Source organism: Polypterus senegalus, chromosome 2, assembly GCF_016835505.1.
Source record: "Polypterus senegalus isolate Bchr_013 chromosome 2, ASM1683550v1, whole genome shotgun sequence".
Classification (NCBI taxonomy): Eukaryota; Metazoa; Chordata; class Cladistia; order Polypteriformes; family Polypteridae; genus Polypterus; species Polypterus senegalus.
The window spans coordinates 233,357,268-233,373,005 of record NC_053155.1 but is presented as its reverse complement, the minus strand read 5'-3'; the positions used below and the strand labels follow the sequence as shown (position 1 = coordinate 233,373,005).

Sequence of the window (15,738 nt, the reverse complement as noted above, 5' to 3'; positions counted from 1 at the left end):
CTTCTGGTTTCTCTCTACTTTGAGCACCTTGATTTTGTTGAATCTACTAGTGGAGCATACTGCATTAAGCTGAATTCTCCTTAGTCTTGCTAAAACTGTTCCAGGCTCACCCTTAGCCTTGTGGTGTGAAGTATTACCATGCCGTAAAGCTCAGTCACAGATGAGTACACTGCTATGATGAAGGGATACAGCTGAATGATAATAATGCTCAGATAGTCTGTGGCATACAAACTTTACTTTAATTGTATTAAGGAAACCAATGTGTACCACAATTATATACATTGTTGAAGCCCCTCAGGATGGACTTTTGCACTCCTAAGGTCTTCATCAGATGATGGCCGTCACCTCAGTGTGAAGCAGAAGGAAACGGAATTTATCATATTTTTCATGCTTGTCTCTTAGTCCACTGCATCTTCATTTTCTTTGCTCATTGGTAATGAGCTTTATCCAGTTGTTACCAGCCTAATATGTTAAAATATGACAATTTATGTGTTCTGGTATTCTTCTTTTAGCACCACTGTTATTCTTAGCTGGTTATGGACTTCCTGTAGCCCATATGTAGTGTAATTAGCTGTTTGATTCCAACCCAAGCGCTATTACTGAATGAAATATTTATAGGTGGTGGCCCATTTTTATATGCACATGATTCTGTAAAATGTAGGTTTGCTGTTCCTTATTCTAATGAATCTGGCAGACACTACCTGACAATGTTTGAAGTCACTCAAAACTGTAGTCTCCCCACTGAAAAGAACAAATGCATGATCTACAGTTATTTTTCTATATAATTTAAATTACATACTATAGCTTGTACATATATACTGCCATTGAGTCAATTTTTAGTAATTTAGAAGGGACGAGTTAATTTTCTCTGGGGATGCTGCTGACTGGAGTTTTGGTTTTCCTCTCCTCCACTGTCAACTGGCCAATTTTCAGCGATTAATTGATTCACAGATAGTGCTGCGCTTCATTTAAGCTAATCATTTTCAAACTACATTTTTCCCTGTCCTTTTAAACAAATCTGCGTCTTTATGTATATTTATTATATAACTAGTAATTTGTAAAGTTTGTATTTGCATTTTACCTAAGACCTTGTCACATCATTGTGAGCCTGCACTCAAGTGAAGGGTGCTATACAAAAATATCCCAAATTGAATTGCATTGAACAGAATTGAATTGAAATGATGTTTCAGAAACAATGCAGATTAAAGGGTACACTAACACTTATAGCCCCTCATATTTGCCCAACATAGAGTCTTACAGATTTCACATAGCCTGTGACTAGGTCAGGAATTGAAGAAAACAAACCAAGAAAAAATGCTATGTAGAAGCGATGCTCAACAGTGCTCCAACATACATTATTTTTTTTCTGTTCTGTATATTATAGATGTACAACTCTATCCCTGTAAATAAATTCGGACATTATTATTAAGTATTTAGTTGTGCTCAGATCATATTTTTCATCCATCCATTATCCAGCCGCTATATCCTAACTACAGGGTCACGGGGGTCTGCTGGAGCCAATCCCAGCCAACACAGGGCAGAAGACAAGAATCAAACCCCGGGCAGGGCGCCAGCCCACCGCAGGGCGCACACACGCACACACCAAACACACACTAGGGACAGTTTAGAATCGCCAGTGCACCTAACCTGCATGCCTTTGGACTGTGGGAGGAAACCGGAGTACCCGGAGGAAATCCACACAGACAAGGGGAGAACATGCAAACTCCACGCAGGGAGGACCCTGGAAGCGAACCCGGGTCTCCTAACTACGAGGCAGCAGCGCTACCCACTGCACCTCCATGCCGCCCATATCATATTTTTTTAGGTAAAAACATTTCATCTGGCATATCTTGATCTGTTTTACCTGGACACAATGGGTTCCAAAAATCAGTACCGACTTGCGATGAGCGTGAGTTATATTCTAGGCTAGGCAAGAGAATCAGGGCTTCAGGTCTGAGAACAGAGGATGTGACATTGCTAGCCCTGGCGTGGATCAGCCCTGGACATAAAAGGTTTATAAAATAGTTGCCGACAGCAGCCTGTCATGCTCGGGAGTGATAATACCTCTAACAAAGTCTTGTTAAGAAAGCCATATAATAAATGGAATATGTATTTTTATATGAGGGTGTGTATAAGTCAAAATAATGAATGAGTTTGAATGAATGTTATTAACATTGGAAAATTATACAAATCTGGGGGTTTTGAGCAAAATGTTTCTAGTATGTATATCATGTATATAGAGTAAATGTTGTAACAGGGTCCGTATTTCAAAATAATAGCTTTATGTTTGGAATATCAACTAGTAGACACATCTGACTCTTTAAACAAATCATTGAACCAGGTATTTGAAACTGTTTGTTGAACATTTTCAACTTTACAATTCTTAGTCATAGTTGAAGTATTTTTGAGACTGAAGAAATTAAATGTTTACTTCATTTTACACATGCATTTTGTCAAATTCCTCTTTAATATTCATAAATAGAGCACAAACACAAATTCAAAAACACAGCAGAAATACATACTTTAAGAAACTAAATGAGAAAATTTACTTCTTCCACAAGGCAGTCACATGCATTTTATTGTGGATTGTTGTCTGTGGGCTAGCATGTATAACAAAGTCACTTTCTGTGACAAGGAAGATCAGTCATAGCATGAAAAGAATGATATGGTGCAGAGTGTACGGGATTTTTTACCCTCAAACAAAAAAATGCATTCTGTTTTCTTTGCCATTTACAATTAATGTTTTACTTCTGATGTTTGGCCAAGGTCATTTTAAACAAGGTTGCTTAAAGATAAAAGTGTGTATTGTTTCAAAGCTTCAGCTGAATTGGTGTAGGAGTTACCTTTTGTCATTTGTTAAGTAATGAAAGTCATGCTAGGGGCTATGCTTTCATATTGGACAGTAACAGAAGCCTTTATTTGTAACTGCTTCAGCTGTTACAGTTAAATGATGAGAAATTTCCCAAATGCACATGCACATTCATTGTGAACTCATTGTAACTCCCAAACACTAATGTATATCCAACTAGTCCTTATGAAATGGTCATTTCACTCTCAAGGTAGTGGTTCATTGTTCTCCTCCTATAGATCTGGTTGCTTGCTGAGGCTGTAGTGGTACAGATCTATTCCTACTGACTAATGAAGACACATAAGGAAGGATATATGAACACTCATAGTAGCCCACCACAGCGTACACATGACACTCTGTATAGTGACTTATTATCTTGAACTGTATTATGAGTTGGCTATTGATAGGTTGTTTATGTTAAATTGTATAGTTTAATGTTTTACCAAACAGAATGTATTTGTAAGCTTGCAACTAATACTAGAATTTCAGACATTTTTATATTTAATTTATATTCTGAAACCTTAGTTCAGATTTTCCCCATGGAATTAATAAAGTTTATCTAATACCATCTAATCTAATATTTGTACTTTTTGGCTGACTGTACAGTTTATATATCATGATTTTAACATGATCATTTCTGAAACATCATTTGCCTTAATTTAAAAAAAAGGAATGAGTTCCTGTTTGAGTTAAAGTGAGGTTAAAATCAAACCATTCAGACAGGTAATATTTCAAAATATTACTTAAATTAATTGATCTTTGGTCTGCTGGCAGTTTGAGAATTAGATAAAAACAAGCTATTTCTCTACAGTTTTAATTTTGAGGATTTTTTGTCAGTCCAGTTCCCCTAAGAATTTAGGATCAGTGTTTGTGAATTGCCTACTTGTTTGTGAATATCTGATTGTGAATTACCTATACCTATCCCCAACTTCAACCTGTAAATCTTAACTCACTTTTATCTATCAGTTTATCCATTTCCAAAACCTGCCTAATCCACCAATTATTATTATTTTATTGATATTATTGTTCCATTTAATAGTTGTATTTTATCAACTATCCCAACTTGTGCCATCCAATTCATAATATTATAGATGACTGTATGTTGTAGTTATTTTTCCTTTATTCACTCTCCAAGAATGCTTTGTCCAATTTATGGCCATTTAACCACCAGTACACACTATTATTATTATTTATTTGATGGACAACTTTATCCAAGGTGTGTTACAAAGTCAGAATACATTGCAACTTTAGAAGGAGTGGAAAGATTCAATAATTTGCTCAGGGTCAGAGTGAGTGGCATGGATTGAACTGGCAACTCTGGGGTTTAAGGTCCAGTGCCTTCATTGAACAGGTGAAATTTAAAAAAAACACAAATTAAGGGAGATGTAATGCTAGATTTTATTACACTAAATAACACCTAAAGGTTAAATTGAATAATGATAGATTCCCTGCAAAAAATGAAAACTGATACTAACAGAGCAAGAAATGTGAATATTGTATATGCAGAAAGAGAACTGAGAATTTAAGAGTAAGTGTGGAGCATCTTTCTACAGTATATTGTAGCATAACCAATAAATAAATAAATAAAAGTGGAGTGAACTTTCCAATGCTAACACGAGCCAAAAGCAGTGACAGGATAATTTGTTTCAGTCACATGAAAGCGTGGGCTATGTGATTGTGAATTTGCTGACTTTAGCTCCTGTAACTCTTGTAAGTGTGGTCATATTCCATACAACCTGTGGGAACATCCATTCTGATGACAAATAAGAGAGTAAAAACGACCCCCACAAGAATGGCCATGTTAAGTGATCTGAAGATAAACTCCAGTGAATCACGGTAGTTGCTGCAGCGACTTGCTAATTCAGGAAAGCAGTTCAACAGTTATGGTTTTGGAGAAACCAGCAGAAAAGAATCCATTTACTGTTTATCTTTTGAGATTTTTAAAGGTCAGGAATTTTGGTCCTTTGAAAAGCACGCTTTGTGTTAATGGATTCCTTTCTCAATGTGATTTGACTGTGTTTGCTTTAGTATGTAAAGTAAAATAGCATCTAAAAATGAAGTTATAGAAGAGATCATCTTATGACCCGTTGTTGTGGTCACTTGGCACTTTTTATTTTTCCCCTCTTCTTACTTATTCAGACATTCCTTTTTAATCAACATGACTTCCTACATCATAAATCTTAGTGATCTCATAGCTCCATTTAAGCAGGGGAGCATGCAGCCTTGTAGCGTGAGAACACATTTATTTCAATTGTGGGAAGTAATATAAAAATAACCCCATTTCTTAGAGACTTATAGTTATGTATAGTGCTTCCCAGAGGCTAATAGAATTTGGCCCGTGTTCTGCTGTTTATTTAAATGCATAACCATATGGGGAGACTTTAAAATGGCAAGGCTTTAAACTCCATTTTAAGAAAAGAGACAGCAATGGGCAGTGAGTGGTCAACAGTACATTTTAATTCAGGCTTATTTGTTGTTTTTTAAATACAGAAGTAATTTATTTCTTAGAGAAAATAATATTTTGGGCATGGGTCCAATTTAATACTTTCATGTGGTCTTATAAAAGAGCCCCATTTTACCAATACTGTTCATAATTGGTTAGATGTTACCCAATGCTGTAGTAAGAGCAGTGTAAAAAACGCTCTCTTAAGAGTGCTTAGGACTGGGTAGCAAGTCCTGATTAACATCATTTATTTTTTCCACACCACTTAAAATGCAAGAATATATTGAGAATTCAGGGAAGAAAAATTGCCATTGTTAGAAATTATTATTTTTTGTTAAAATTAATATATAAGACCTGAAAAAGAATAACCTGTATCAGCAAAGTATTGCATGTTCATTCAAATATTTTATTTGTATCTGCATTTTTAGTGTTGTACATTACATTATTCATACTGCACTACTGTATGTGATAAAATTGGCTATGTATGCAGTTGAATTCTTCCTTGCAGTGTGGGAAGAATGTCAATTGGTGAAGCCTGGTTTCACAGATGAGAAAGTCATTTGCAGAAGCTGCCACTAGGGCATTTGTAACCTTTGAGAACACGAAACATGACTTAGTGTAGTAAAGTAGCCAGTGCACTGGGCAATAAACCATATAGTTGTCAGCATCATCAGTATTTCATTTTAAGCTACCTGTACTCCAAATACAGAATAAAAAATGAAATGTTTTGCTATATTTTGTTTTAAAGGGCCTTTAGGATGGTGTTAAAAGAAAACCAGATTGTTTTTCCTGTCCAAGACAGCTTCTGTGTTCTCAATCAGATTTCATTAGCGTGGTTTGGTTTTGCTGTCTGTGACTGTGCAATCATAATTGCAGTAATTACAGCATAAGCAGTTGTTGCAACTGCTTATTAATCTTTAAGCCTTTACATCACTGGTAGATCACAATCAATCAGTTTCTATCTTCTACACCACTGTTAAGACAAGTATCACTTCATAATCTTGAAAAAAAAATACAAGTTGCAAAGTGGTTGGCTTGCTGCCATATAGTGAGCCAGATGTTGAACTTATGAACTTGAAACTCTGTGGGTTCAGATTCAGTTGCACTGCTGCAAAGTCAGGCATTGTGGTAAAGAATTTTGGCCGAGACCACTGTGTATTGCTTTAATATGTTTTACGTGTGAACCAAATTTATTTCATGCATGTATCTGTAGAAGTGTTAAATGTATGGGCACCCTGGGATACTCCTCCCCATATTAGAGTCTGTTTATAAAAATGCTACAGCTGAAATATTAAATTCACTTTATAAATTTGAAAGAAAAACTCTTGGCTTTTGTTTTTGGGAAAGAAGAATAATCTATCTATCTATCTATCTATCTATCTATCTATCTATCTATCTATCTATCTATCTATCTATCTATCTATCTATCTATCTATCTATCTATCTATCTATCTATCTATCTATCCATCTCCTAAAAGAAGTACACACCATTCTTATTTAATTTAAGTAATTTGCACCTATAAATTGGCCAAATATAAGTCAGTGTATGTATGTGTGTGTGTGCGTGCATGTGTATGTGTGAGTATGAGTGTGCCTTTCAATGCATAGGCATTTTACTCAGGGTATTATGCCTAATACTGCCAAGATAGCCAGTGCCTCCATATGACCCTAAATTTAATATGTGGTTTAGAAAATGTTATGGATGGATGGGTCTTTTAAGACATTCAGCTGTTTTCCTGAAAACATGTAGCAAATGTATGGAAAGATAAATAATTCTGGAGAGCAGGTCCCCAGTAGTTGTTGATGTTAAGCCAGTTGCAGAGCTCATAGTTGTTCAGAGTCTCAGTACTAGTAAATATTCATAACATCCATCTATTAAAAATAACTTAACAATGTATGGATTTGTATATCAGCTCAATTGTCAACACAATTACATGGATTTAAACCTTTTTATACTCAGGAACCATTCAGTAACTAAGAGCAAACTAACCCAACTCACCCAAGGTCACTCAAATCCTGTTTGGGAAATCAGAGAACCCTCACATTAATACAAGGAGAATAAGCAAAATTCACATAAACAGAACTCAAAGCTAGAATCACAGAGCACTGGGAAAGCAGTGCTAACCGCTGTGCCACTCTACCACCTATTCATGGATATAACGTAACATCCAGCAGGGTAATCAACATGAATCTGACATTTTCAAAGTATTATTAAAAGTGTGACTAAACAAAATACAAAGATTCATTTGTTATAGTAAAGTGCATTATGTACCATAACTGTACACTGCTGAGACACCAAGGCATTGTAAATTTTATATGCTTTGATGCACTGTGAGATGCTTTAAATATGATGATTTGATCTTATCTGATTTTCATAAAACTAAGAATCAGGTCTAATTTCTACATTGCTGCAAATTAGTGTTCCTTCAAAGTTAATGGAGCCACTGCCTGCCTTGTTTCTTCTTTACTGAGAATATGTCACCTCGTCCCTGTTGGTGCAGTAAATACCAATAACATCTGCTGAGATTTCACACCATCAGGGTTAAGCTAAAAACAAACTTGATAATGTTTAAAAAAAAATGAAAAGAAAGGCACTGGAGAGCCCTTTTATTCCAGATTAGGCTTGTATTGTCATTTATCATCTAGATACTAGGCCAATCTTGTGAAGTAATAAAACATATCAGAAATGTACTACAGGTCTGAATCACTCTTTCATACCACCTTCCAGCTAACTGTAGTATTAAATCAAACAAGCAGAACATTTCCTTAGGCGGCCATTGCCTTTTAATTTCCTGAAGAACCTTAAAATATCATTCATTACAAGAACTACACATATTTGGTTTTTAAAAGTCTCATAAATCAATAGCAGCCTGACTGCAATAATTATTACAAGTTAACATGTAATTTTCAAGCTGAAAGCTGTGTGCAGAATTTTAGCATATGCAAACGAGGCAATTCAAACATTGTCTGGATATTAATACCAAGGAGCAGGTAACGAGGTGCTGGCAATGAATTATGCATCAAAAGTGGTTGATCTTCAATGAAGGAAATGAATTCAGCATGTAATCTAATTAGTACTGAAAGTCTATTACTTCTAACTGCAAAAGCAACTGTCCTTGGAAAAAAATATTATTTGCTGAACATGTGCTCACATTTAATAAAATGTGGTAAATCTAAAGTTAACTTTCTGTCATTCCTTATTCTTTACATTTATAGTTTCCTTTCTGTTTGAAATTTTTTCTATCCAGCTCCAGACCCGGGAGGCCTCCAAAAAGGACACAGAGTGTCACATCCCCTGAAAATCCTCATATCATGCCGCACACCGTCCCAGGCCTCATGTCTCCAGGAATGATTCCCCCTACAGGTGAGTGGGTTATGACTTCTTTAACCAACAGGAACCTACAAAGGTGGCCACTTTGAAATTTAATTCTAACAGAATAATTGCTGCCTCAAACCTCTAGGAGACTGGGTTCAAATCATAGCCAGATTTTTTTTCTGAGCTTTTACTTCCATATCTCAAAGATGTGTGCATGCACTTAATGTCCCACTGTGATTGGGGATCAGATGTTTGTTCCTGTCTTGTATCCAGTGCAGCTCCTGCCCACTTGTGATCATGTAATTGAAATATTTGATTTGAGACAACAATGGATCTCACAATTTCAGATTAGTTGGGTCATTCCCAATGTCACATAAAGAGAGAGAGAGAGGTTAGGAGCATGCACTGATACAGCATATTGCCGCACCCACCACATGACAAACCAACTCAGGATTGGGACCCAAGTGTAGCCATTCAACAGGTGACCCCTCAGCACCACACAAGTTCAGATGGAATGGAACCAGTGTGAGGTTTTTTGCAGTGGCTGGAGTGCCAATTCTGCCACAAACCCCCAAGTTTTCCCAGCAGGTTGGAGGGCCTACTTGCAGGGCTGGATGCATATGGACGTTATTCCCAGGATGGAGCAATTGCAAGTTAAGGGCCTTGCTCAAGGGCCCAATGAAGTAGAGTCATTTTTGGCGTTTACGGGATTCGAACCGGCAACCTTCCAATTACCAGTGCAGATCCCTAGCCTTAGAGCCACCACTCCACCCACACATAAAGGCTTTAGTGTATTCAGTCAGTCAGTCATCTTCCAACCCGCAATATCCTAACACAGGGTCACGGGGGTCTGCTGGAGCCAGTGCCAGCCAACACAGGGTGCAAGGCAGGAACAAACCCCGGGCAGGGTGCCAGCCCCCTGCAGGGCACACACACACACACACACACCCACCCACACATCAAGCATACACTGGGGACAATTTAGGATCGCCAATACACCTAACCTGCATGTCTTTGGACTGTCGGAGGAAACCGGAGAACCGGAGTAAACCCACACAGACACGGGGAGAACTTGCAAACTCCACGCAGGGAGGACCCGGGAAGCCAACCCAGGTCTCCTAACTACAAGGCAGGAGTGCTACCACTGTGCCACAGTGCCTCCCGCTTTAGTGTATTATTACTTCTATATTTGAATAGCAGTACTTATTGAAGCATTGCTAAAACACCAGATAAGATAAACACAACAGTATTACAATTTTTAGGGAAGCAAAGGAGACTCCACATCTACATTGACAGGCTTGCATCTCTTGAAAATGCATTTGATTTTTTGAAGATGTCACTACTGGATGAAATTAATATGGCTCAAACATATAAAATTGTTGTTCTAAAGCTTGTATTGAAAGTCCTAACTTTTGAAAAAAAAAATAAAATAGGTGGAAAAGTCTGACGATAACCAGAATTACAATCCAACTGAAGACAAGTAGATAATATTGTCAGTTCATTTTCTAAGACAAATCACTGTGTACTGATGTGCTGCAACTATAAAGTAGGTACAATATTAAATAAATAAAACATGTCCAGACTGTCTTTGTCCTTAAATCCAAAGCCTGCCTTGCTTTGGCTCTCACAACCATATAACTGGAGTAAGCCGGCTTAGTAATGGACGTATGGATGCAATGGCTCATTTTACAAGTTTTGTTTTAACTATTTGTAATCTCAGTTCATCTTTCCATCCATTTTCACACCCATCTAATTCAGTTCATGTTTGTGGTGGCTAGTGCCTATTCTAGGTTGCATGGGGTTCAAGACAGGAATACCTATATGAAGCATTGTCAGTCACACACAACCCACACACTCACTAAATTAGGGACAATTTAGAGTTACCAGCTAATCTAAAATGCATGTTTGTAGTTGTGGGAGGAAAACTAGCATACAGAAAACACTGAATTATGAGAATAACCTGCAAACTCCACACAGGTAGTGACTGTGCTGGGATGTGAACCCAGAACTCAGGAGCTTTGAGAAAGCAGCAATGATCACTTTGCCAGCTATAATTCTAATGACACTCTTAAATGGATTTGTTAGTAAATTGTTAAAGATGTTATTGTTCTTGTTCTGCTGCAAATGTATTATTAGAGAAGCCAACACTGAAAAATAGCAGCCATTGCCTTCATTATTATTACTGCTAAATTAAGATTAAATCTCTAACTACTGTTAGTATTTCCTTTTATAAATTATTGCGCTGTTTAGATTAAAAAGCTTTGGATATTAATCTTAAATTAGAAAGTCTGCTAAGAGGCGTATTTTATTAAACTGTTATTCAACTCTAAAAGCAGCTGCTTTCAATCACCAGTTGCTTTAAAAACATATAGAAATACTGTACATACATACTTCTAGGAAGGCTTTTTTTTTTAATTGATGAGTTCAGTGCACAATAATTTTTTTATTTTAAAACACATTTTTCCCCTTCATTTGGCTTTAGAACCTGATTTTGAATGAAAAAATAAAATGCTAAACAATTCACAGAGCAAGATTAAGTTTAAATATGGGCTCCCGTGCTTTATGTGAGACATTAATTTGTTCTTCCTATGTCAGTGAGGATTTTCACTGGCAGTGATATTTTCCTCTTCCTAGTCTAAAAGCAAGCTGTTGCAAAGCTCAGTATCCCTAAGCTTTGCATTTGATCATTAAATGAATGAATGTACCATGTGACAAACTAATGAACTAATGCTCCATTTCAGCTCTGAATTAATTTTGGGTTTGTTATACTCAAGAAGTGTTACTTTTGACTTATTGGTTTAGGCATTTCATTGTAAACCATAAGGTTGCCAGTGAACTCTCTGCACTTTATTTCACTGTGTGATGCAGATTCCGCTAATTAATGAATAAGTGATTCAAATATGGAAATACAGAAAGAATTATCCAAGATTCTTACGATATATTTTTAACAAAACATTCCTGCTTAAGCAAATGTAGCAGATGTATTATTGTCATTGCATTCATTGTTGAGGGACATGCCATTCATTATTTTCATTGTCCAAATTGGTGTGAATTTCCAGCTCCCCTATGCCATGGGCTGATGATGCACCATTACATCCCTGACAAAGACCACCATGGTCTACTCCTCGCTTGATGCAAAGATACTCATTCATTCATTCCTTCATTTAAACTGCTTAATCCAGTTCTGGCATGCAGGGGCAAGAGCCCATCCTAGCTGCACTGGCAGGTGAACAGAAATCTTAAGTGGATGGGGCACCGGTCCACTGTGGGGAACATGCATACAGAAACTCAGATCGGGCAAATTAAGAGTTTTCAATTAATTAAACATCATGTATTTAGGATAACTACTCAAAAATATAAACACATTATTTGATTTTTTTTTTCATTTCCTGTCTTTCACATGTCAGCCCCTCCTCTCATCTGTAATAAATATAAGATTCACTTCTAGTAATGGGTTATTGTGTCCAACAAAATGTAGCCCAGCAGATGGTGGGTGTTTTCTTATTTTTCTTACTTCTTTATCAAGCCAGGTTTATTAGAGTGTCATGTGTGTTCAGTAAGAGATTATAGGTACTATTACACAATTGTGTAGATGCAAGGTCCAATCCCAGGACTATCAAAAGTAAGACTGGAACCAACCCTAGATGGGGCTTCCAGTGTATTATAGAGCATGCTAATGTACATATGGAGACTATGCCATAATTCAAATAAAATTCCTAGAGTTATAAAGTAGCTGTAAAGTGCTGTATACATTCATTCACTTAAATTATTGAATATCTAGTTTTTCCTGGGAGTAGATCCATAGCTAAGAAGCACACAGTTAAGTAAAACAGGAAATTAGAGGTACACAATAAATAACACACAGTAAAAATAGACAATACATCTCAGAATATCAGTCACACAATCACGGTGGCGTCTTAATAGTGTTATTTTTCTCTTACAATGCAAATCCATTGATTTTTTAAAATGTTTTCAATTCAAGGACAAAAACAAAAGATAACTGTTCTAAATAGAAAATTTTCACTGTAACCACTATTATTGTTTAAATATGCTCTGTGTGAAAAAATATACATTAACAGTTTACATCATTTTGTCAGAGTTAGATAGTGGAGGCTTAGTGGGAAACCATCTAGTCAGACGTTTAACCCATCCACATCAAATTCCAGTCTATTATAGGGTATACATAAATATTACCCAGAAAACAATGGAGAAATTGATACACAATAAGTGTCGCGAGAGAATGTGTTTGGTTTGTGGGTGTAAATTGAAGCTTCTGAATGGAGATCTATTTAAATATGCTGAGCACATACAAGCTCTACCCTAGGAGCCACCTCAACACTGAATCAAAACTGTATCCAGATTTTCTTAGGTGGTGGTGAACATTTCTATCATTACTTACATATTTTTATGAAATTTCACAATGATATCTTTAAAAAATAATCTAATCTCATTTTTTGCACTACTGTTGAGGGTCTCATTGGTTATAGGTCTGGAAGGTACCTCTTTCCAACAGTTTATGGATCTGTGGTATTCACCCAAGTGTTTTGGGTCATATGAGGAATATAATTCCTCTATGTCTGTTGTTTAAGCCTACCTTGTCTTACCAAAGTGTATTTCCAGTATGCCTCTTTTATTTGTTTTTTTTTATGGTTTTTTTTTTGGTTTGAATTGGCCCAGGGTCCATTGTCACTACTAGCTACTATCCTTCAAGTCCTCTTGATCCAGAGCTGCTATACTCTAGTATCATCCCATATCATCAAAGTTTTCAACCTGTAATCCCACACAAGGAACCTGATTTTGGACACTTGCATCTTCAGTCTTAATCTTTCCCTCAATAAGCGGAACTTTTAATTGAAAGTAAAGATGAGCACAAAACAGGCCAGTAATTGAAGAGTTTTTCTCATGCATTACTCCCAATGCATCCCTCTGTTATTCATCTGTCATACTCTTCAACTAAACACATATGTGCAGTAGAGCTTTCTGACTTGTGTGCTAGTCGCACCTTCCCTAAGACATTAATGTAGAACCTTGTTCTTAGAGGTTATGCATGAACTTGATTGATATATCTATCTGTTGTTGTTAAAAGGAGTTTCCTTAATGTCATATGGTTGACATGTTACTTGCATGCGTTTTAGCAAGCTAAATTCCATGCAAGTGGCTTTCTTACATAAGTAAAGGATAGCAAGATTGGCTTCTAGAACACCCAGCTTCTTCTATCTTGCAGTCTCTTTTTCTTTTTTTTATCGGTGCTCATTCCCTCACAAAGGCTTTTCTCTCCAAAAAAGGTGTCTGGTACTCTCAGAATAGAGGGTGCAGTTCACATAACCAATCCATGGTATTGTACATAAACCCAATTAGTAGCAGACAGTACCTTACCAAAAAGTATGAAATCACTAAGTCAGGAAAATCTTTGACAGAGGTAAATGCCAAAGCAGGTATTAGAGCAGAGATATCCCTCTACTAACAGTGATCACTCATTAGGATTAGCTTTTAGCTAATTTTGAATTTTAGTGATCTAATTGGTCAAATAATAAGGGAAAAGCTGGAAGGTTAGCCTCCTATACTACTGGTTACACTTAAGAATATTTTAGAGTGGTTGGTTAAATATTCATTACATATGTGAACTGTACAAGATTAAGAGGGAAGCCCCAGTTAAATACTAAGTGCAAATTTAAACATGACCATGAAGCTAAAATCCACATTTTTGGAGCTTCAAGACAGCAGAGCTAGTCACTGTGCAACTATACAGTATATATGCATGAAATGCTGAAAGAGAAACGTTTTCAGGTTAATTGGAGAAATTAAATTGGACTGGTATGATCGAATGTGAATATGTGAGGAGTGTGCCCTACCAGGGCTGGTTCTTGTCTTGCTAGGATAAAGCAGGATCACAAATGGATGGATAAAAAAAGTAAAATCAGTGATTCAATAACATTTATGTGGTAGATATGTACACATTTTAGAGGTTATATTTGTTAATTCTGGGCAGAGAGTTTCATTTTTTTTTCCTCTTTAAATAAGTAGTTATTAATATGTTTTTCTACATCATGTTAGCTCCTCAGTGATTTCTTGCCCTCATTGTGACTTACCAGGACCACATGTCAATTGTTTTGCCTTGTAAAGGTTTATTTAATCAACAGCATTCACATAGTGCAAATCACGTTTAAATTCCACATTCTATGGTAACGCAACACACTGTAACCAAGCAAATGATATGTTTGCAAGCGTATCCAATGAATTTTCTGCCTAAGAGCCAGCAGTTGTCTCTCTATTCTTTTATATGCACTCTATCGTAGACACTGTGCTTCTATGAATTCAAATGTAGACTTGTGTGTTCTTGTCCATTTCATCTACATAAATGACTATATAAACATATTGGTGGGCATAATTAAAACATTATAATCTGCCACTTTGTATTTTTTCAACTGAGTGAAGTAATTTACTGTTTAATGCTTTTCAGATTTGTGAGAATTTTTTTTTAATGCCTTGAGAGTGTTACAATTAACCTGATTAAATCCACTTCATTTCTCAATATAGATGGGCCCTGCTGATGTTAAAATAAGCTCATCGCCGGAAGATTCAACATTAACCACTGATGCTTTTTTTGGCCTTTAGCATCTTTTATTATGATTTGTGCTCTAATAAGACAGACCAGCCTTTTCTTTTTGTTGTTTCTTAAATAGTCAGATTCCAGCACTTAAGACGCCTGTGGGTGTCTGCTCTGGTACCGTTATCCTGCTTCAGATTTTTTTGTCATTGTTAAGCAGATAATAAGTGATTGCCTCACAGTTTCAAAAATAAATAATAATTGTTCTAAAAATCACCCTCTAGGACACAAGCATGCAAATAACAAAAGTAAAAGTACAAAGGTGTCTTAAGAGCAAACAACATTTTGCTATCCCCTGAGCTCCTTCTGCACCCAATCAACTTTCGGTACAAATTATTCAGCCCTTATGAAAACAGTTCTCTTTATTCTTTGTGCTTAACCAGCAGTCAGTAAATCGGGTAATAAAAGGCTCTTTACATTTGACAAGAATTTTTCTTCTCTTGTTGTCTAGGTGATTAATAAACTTTCCCTTTAATGCTTGTCTTTAGGGTTGCCATCTGTCCAGCTCTCATCCCGATTTGGCC

At 36.4% G+C, this 15,738-nt stretch overlaps 1 protein-coding gene across 9 annotated transcripts in view; it reads left to right on the top strand.

Moving 5' to 3' along the window:
* LOC120523746 (dachshund homolog 1-like) overlaps window positions 1–15,738 on the top strand; it is a 435,056-nt gene that overhangs the window by 136,723 nt on the left and 282,595 nt on the right. For all 9 annotated transcript variants that reach the window (XM_039745325.1, XM_039745327.1, XM_039745322.1 and 6 more), the window contains exon 2: window positions 8,540–8,655. In XM_039745325.1, coding sequence (XP_039601259.1) covers window positions 8,540–8,655 — 116 coding nt within the window. The remainder of the gene's footprint in view (window positions 1–8,539; window positions 8,656–15,738) is intronic.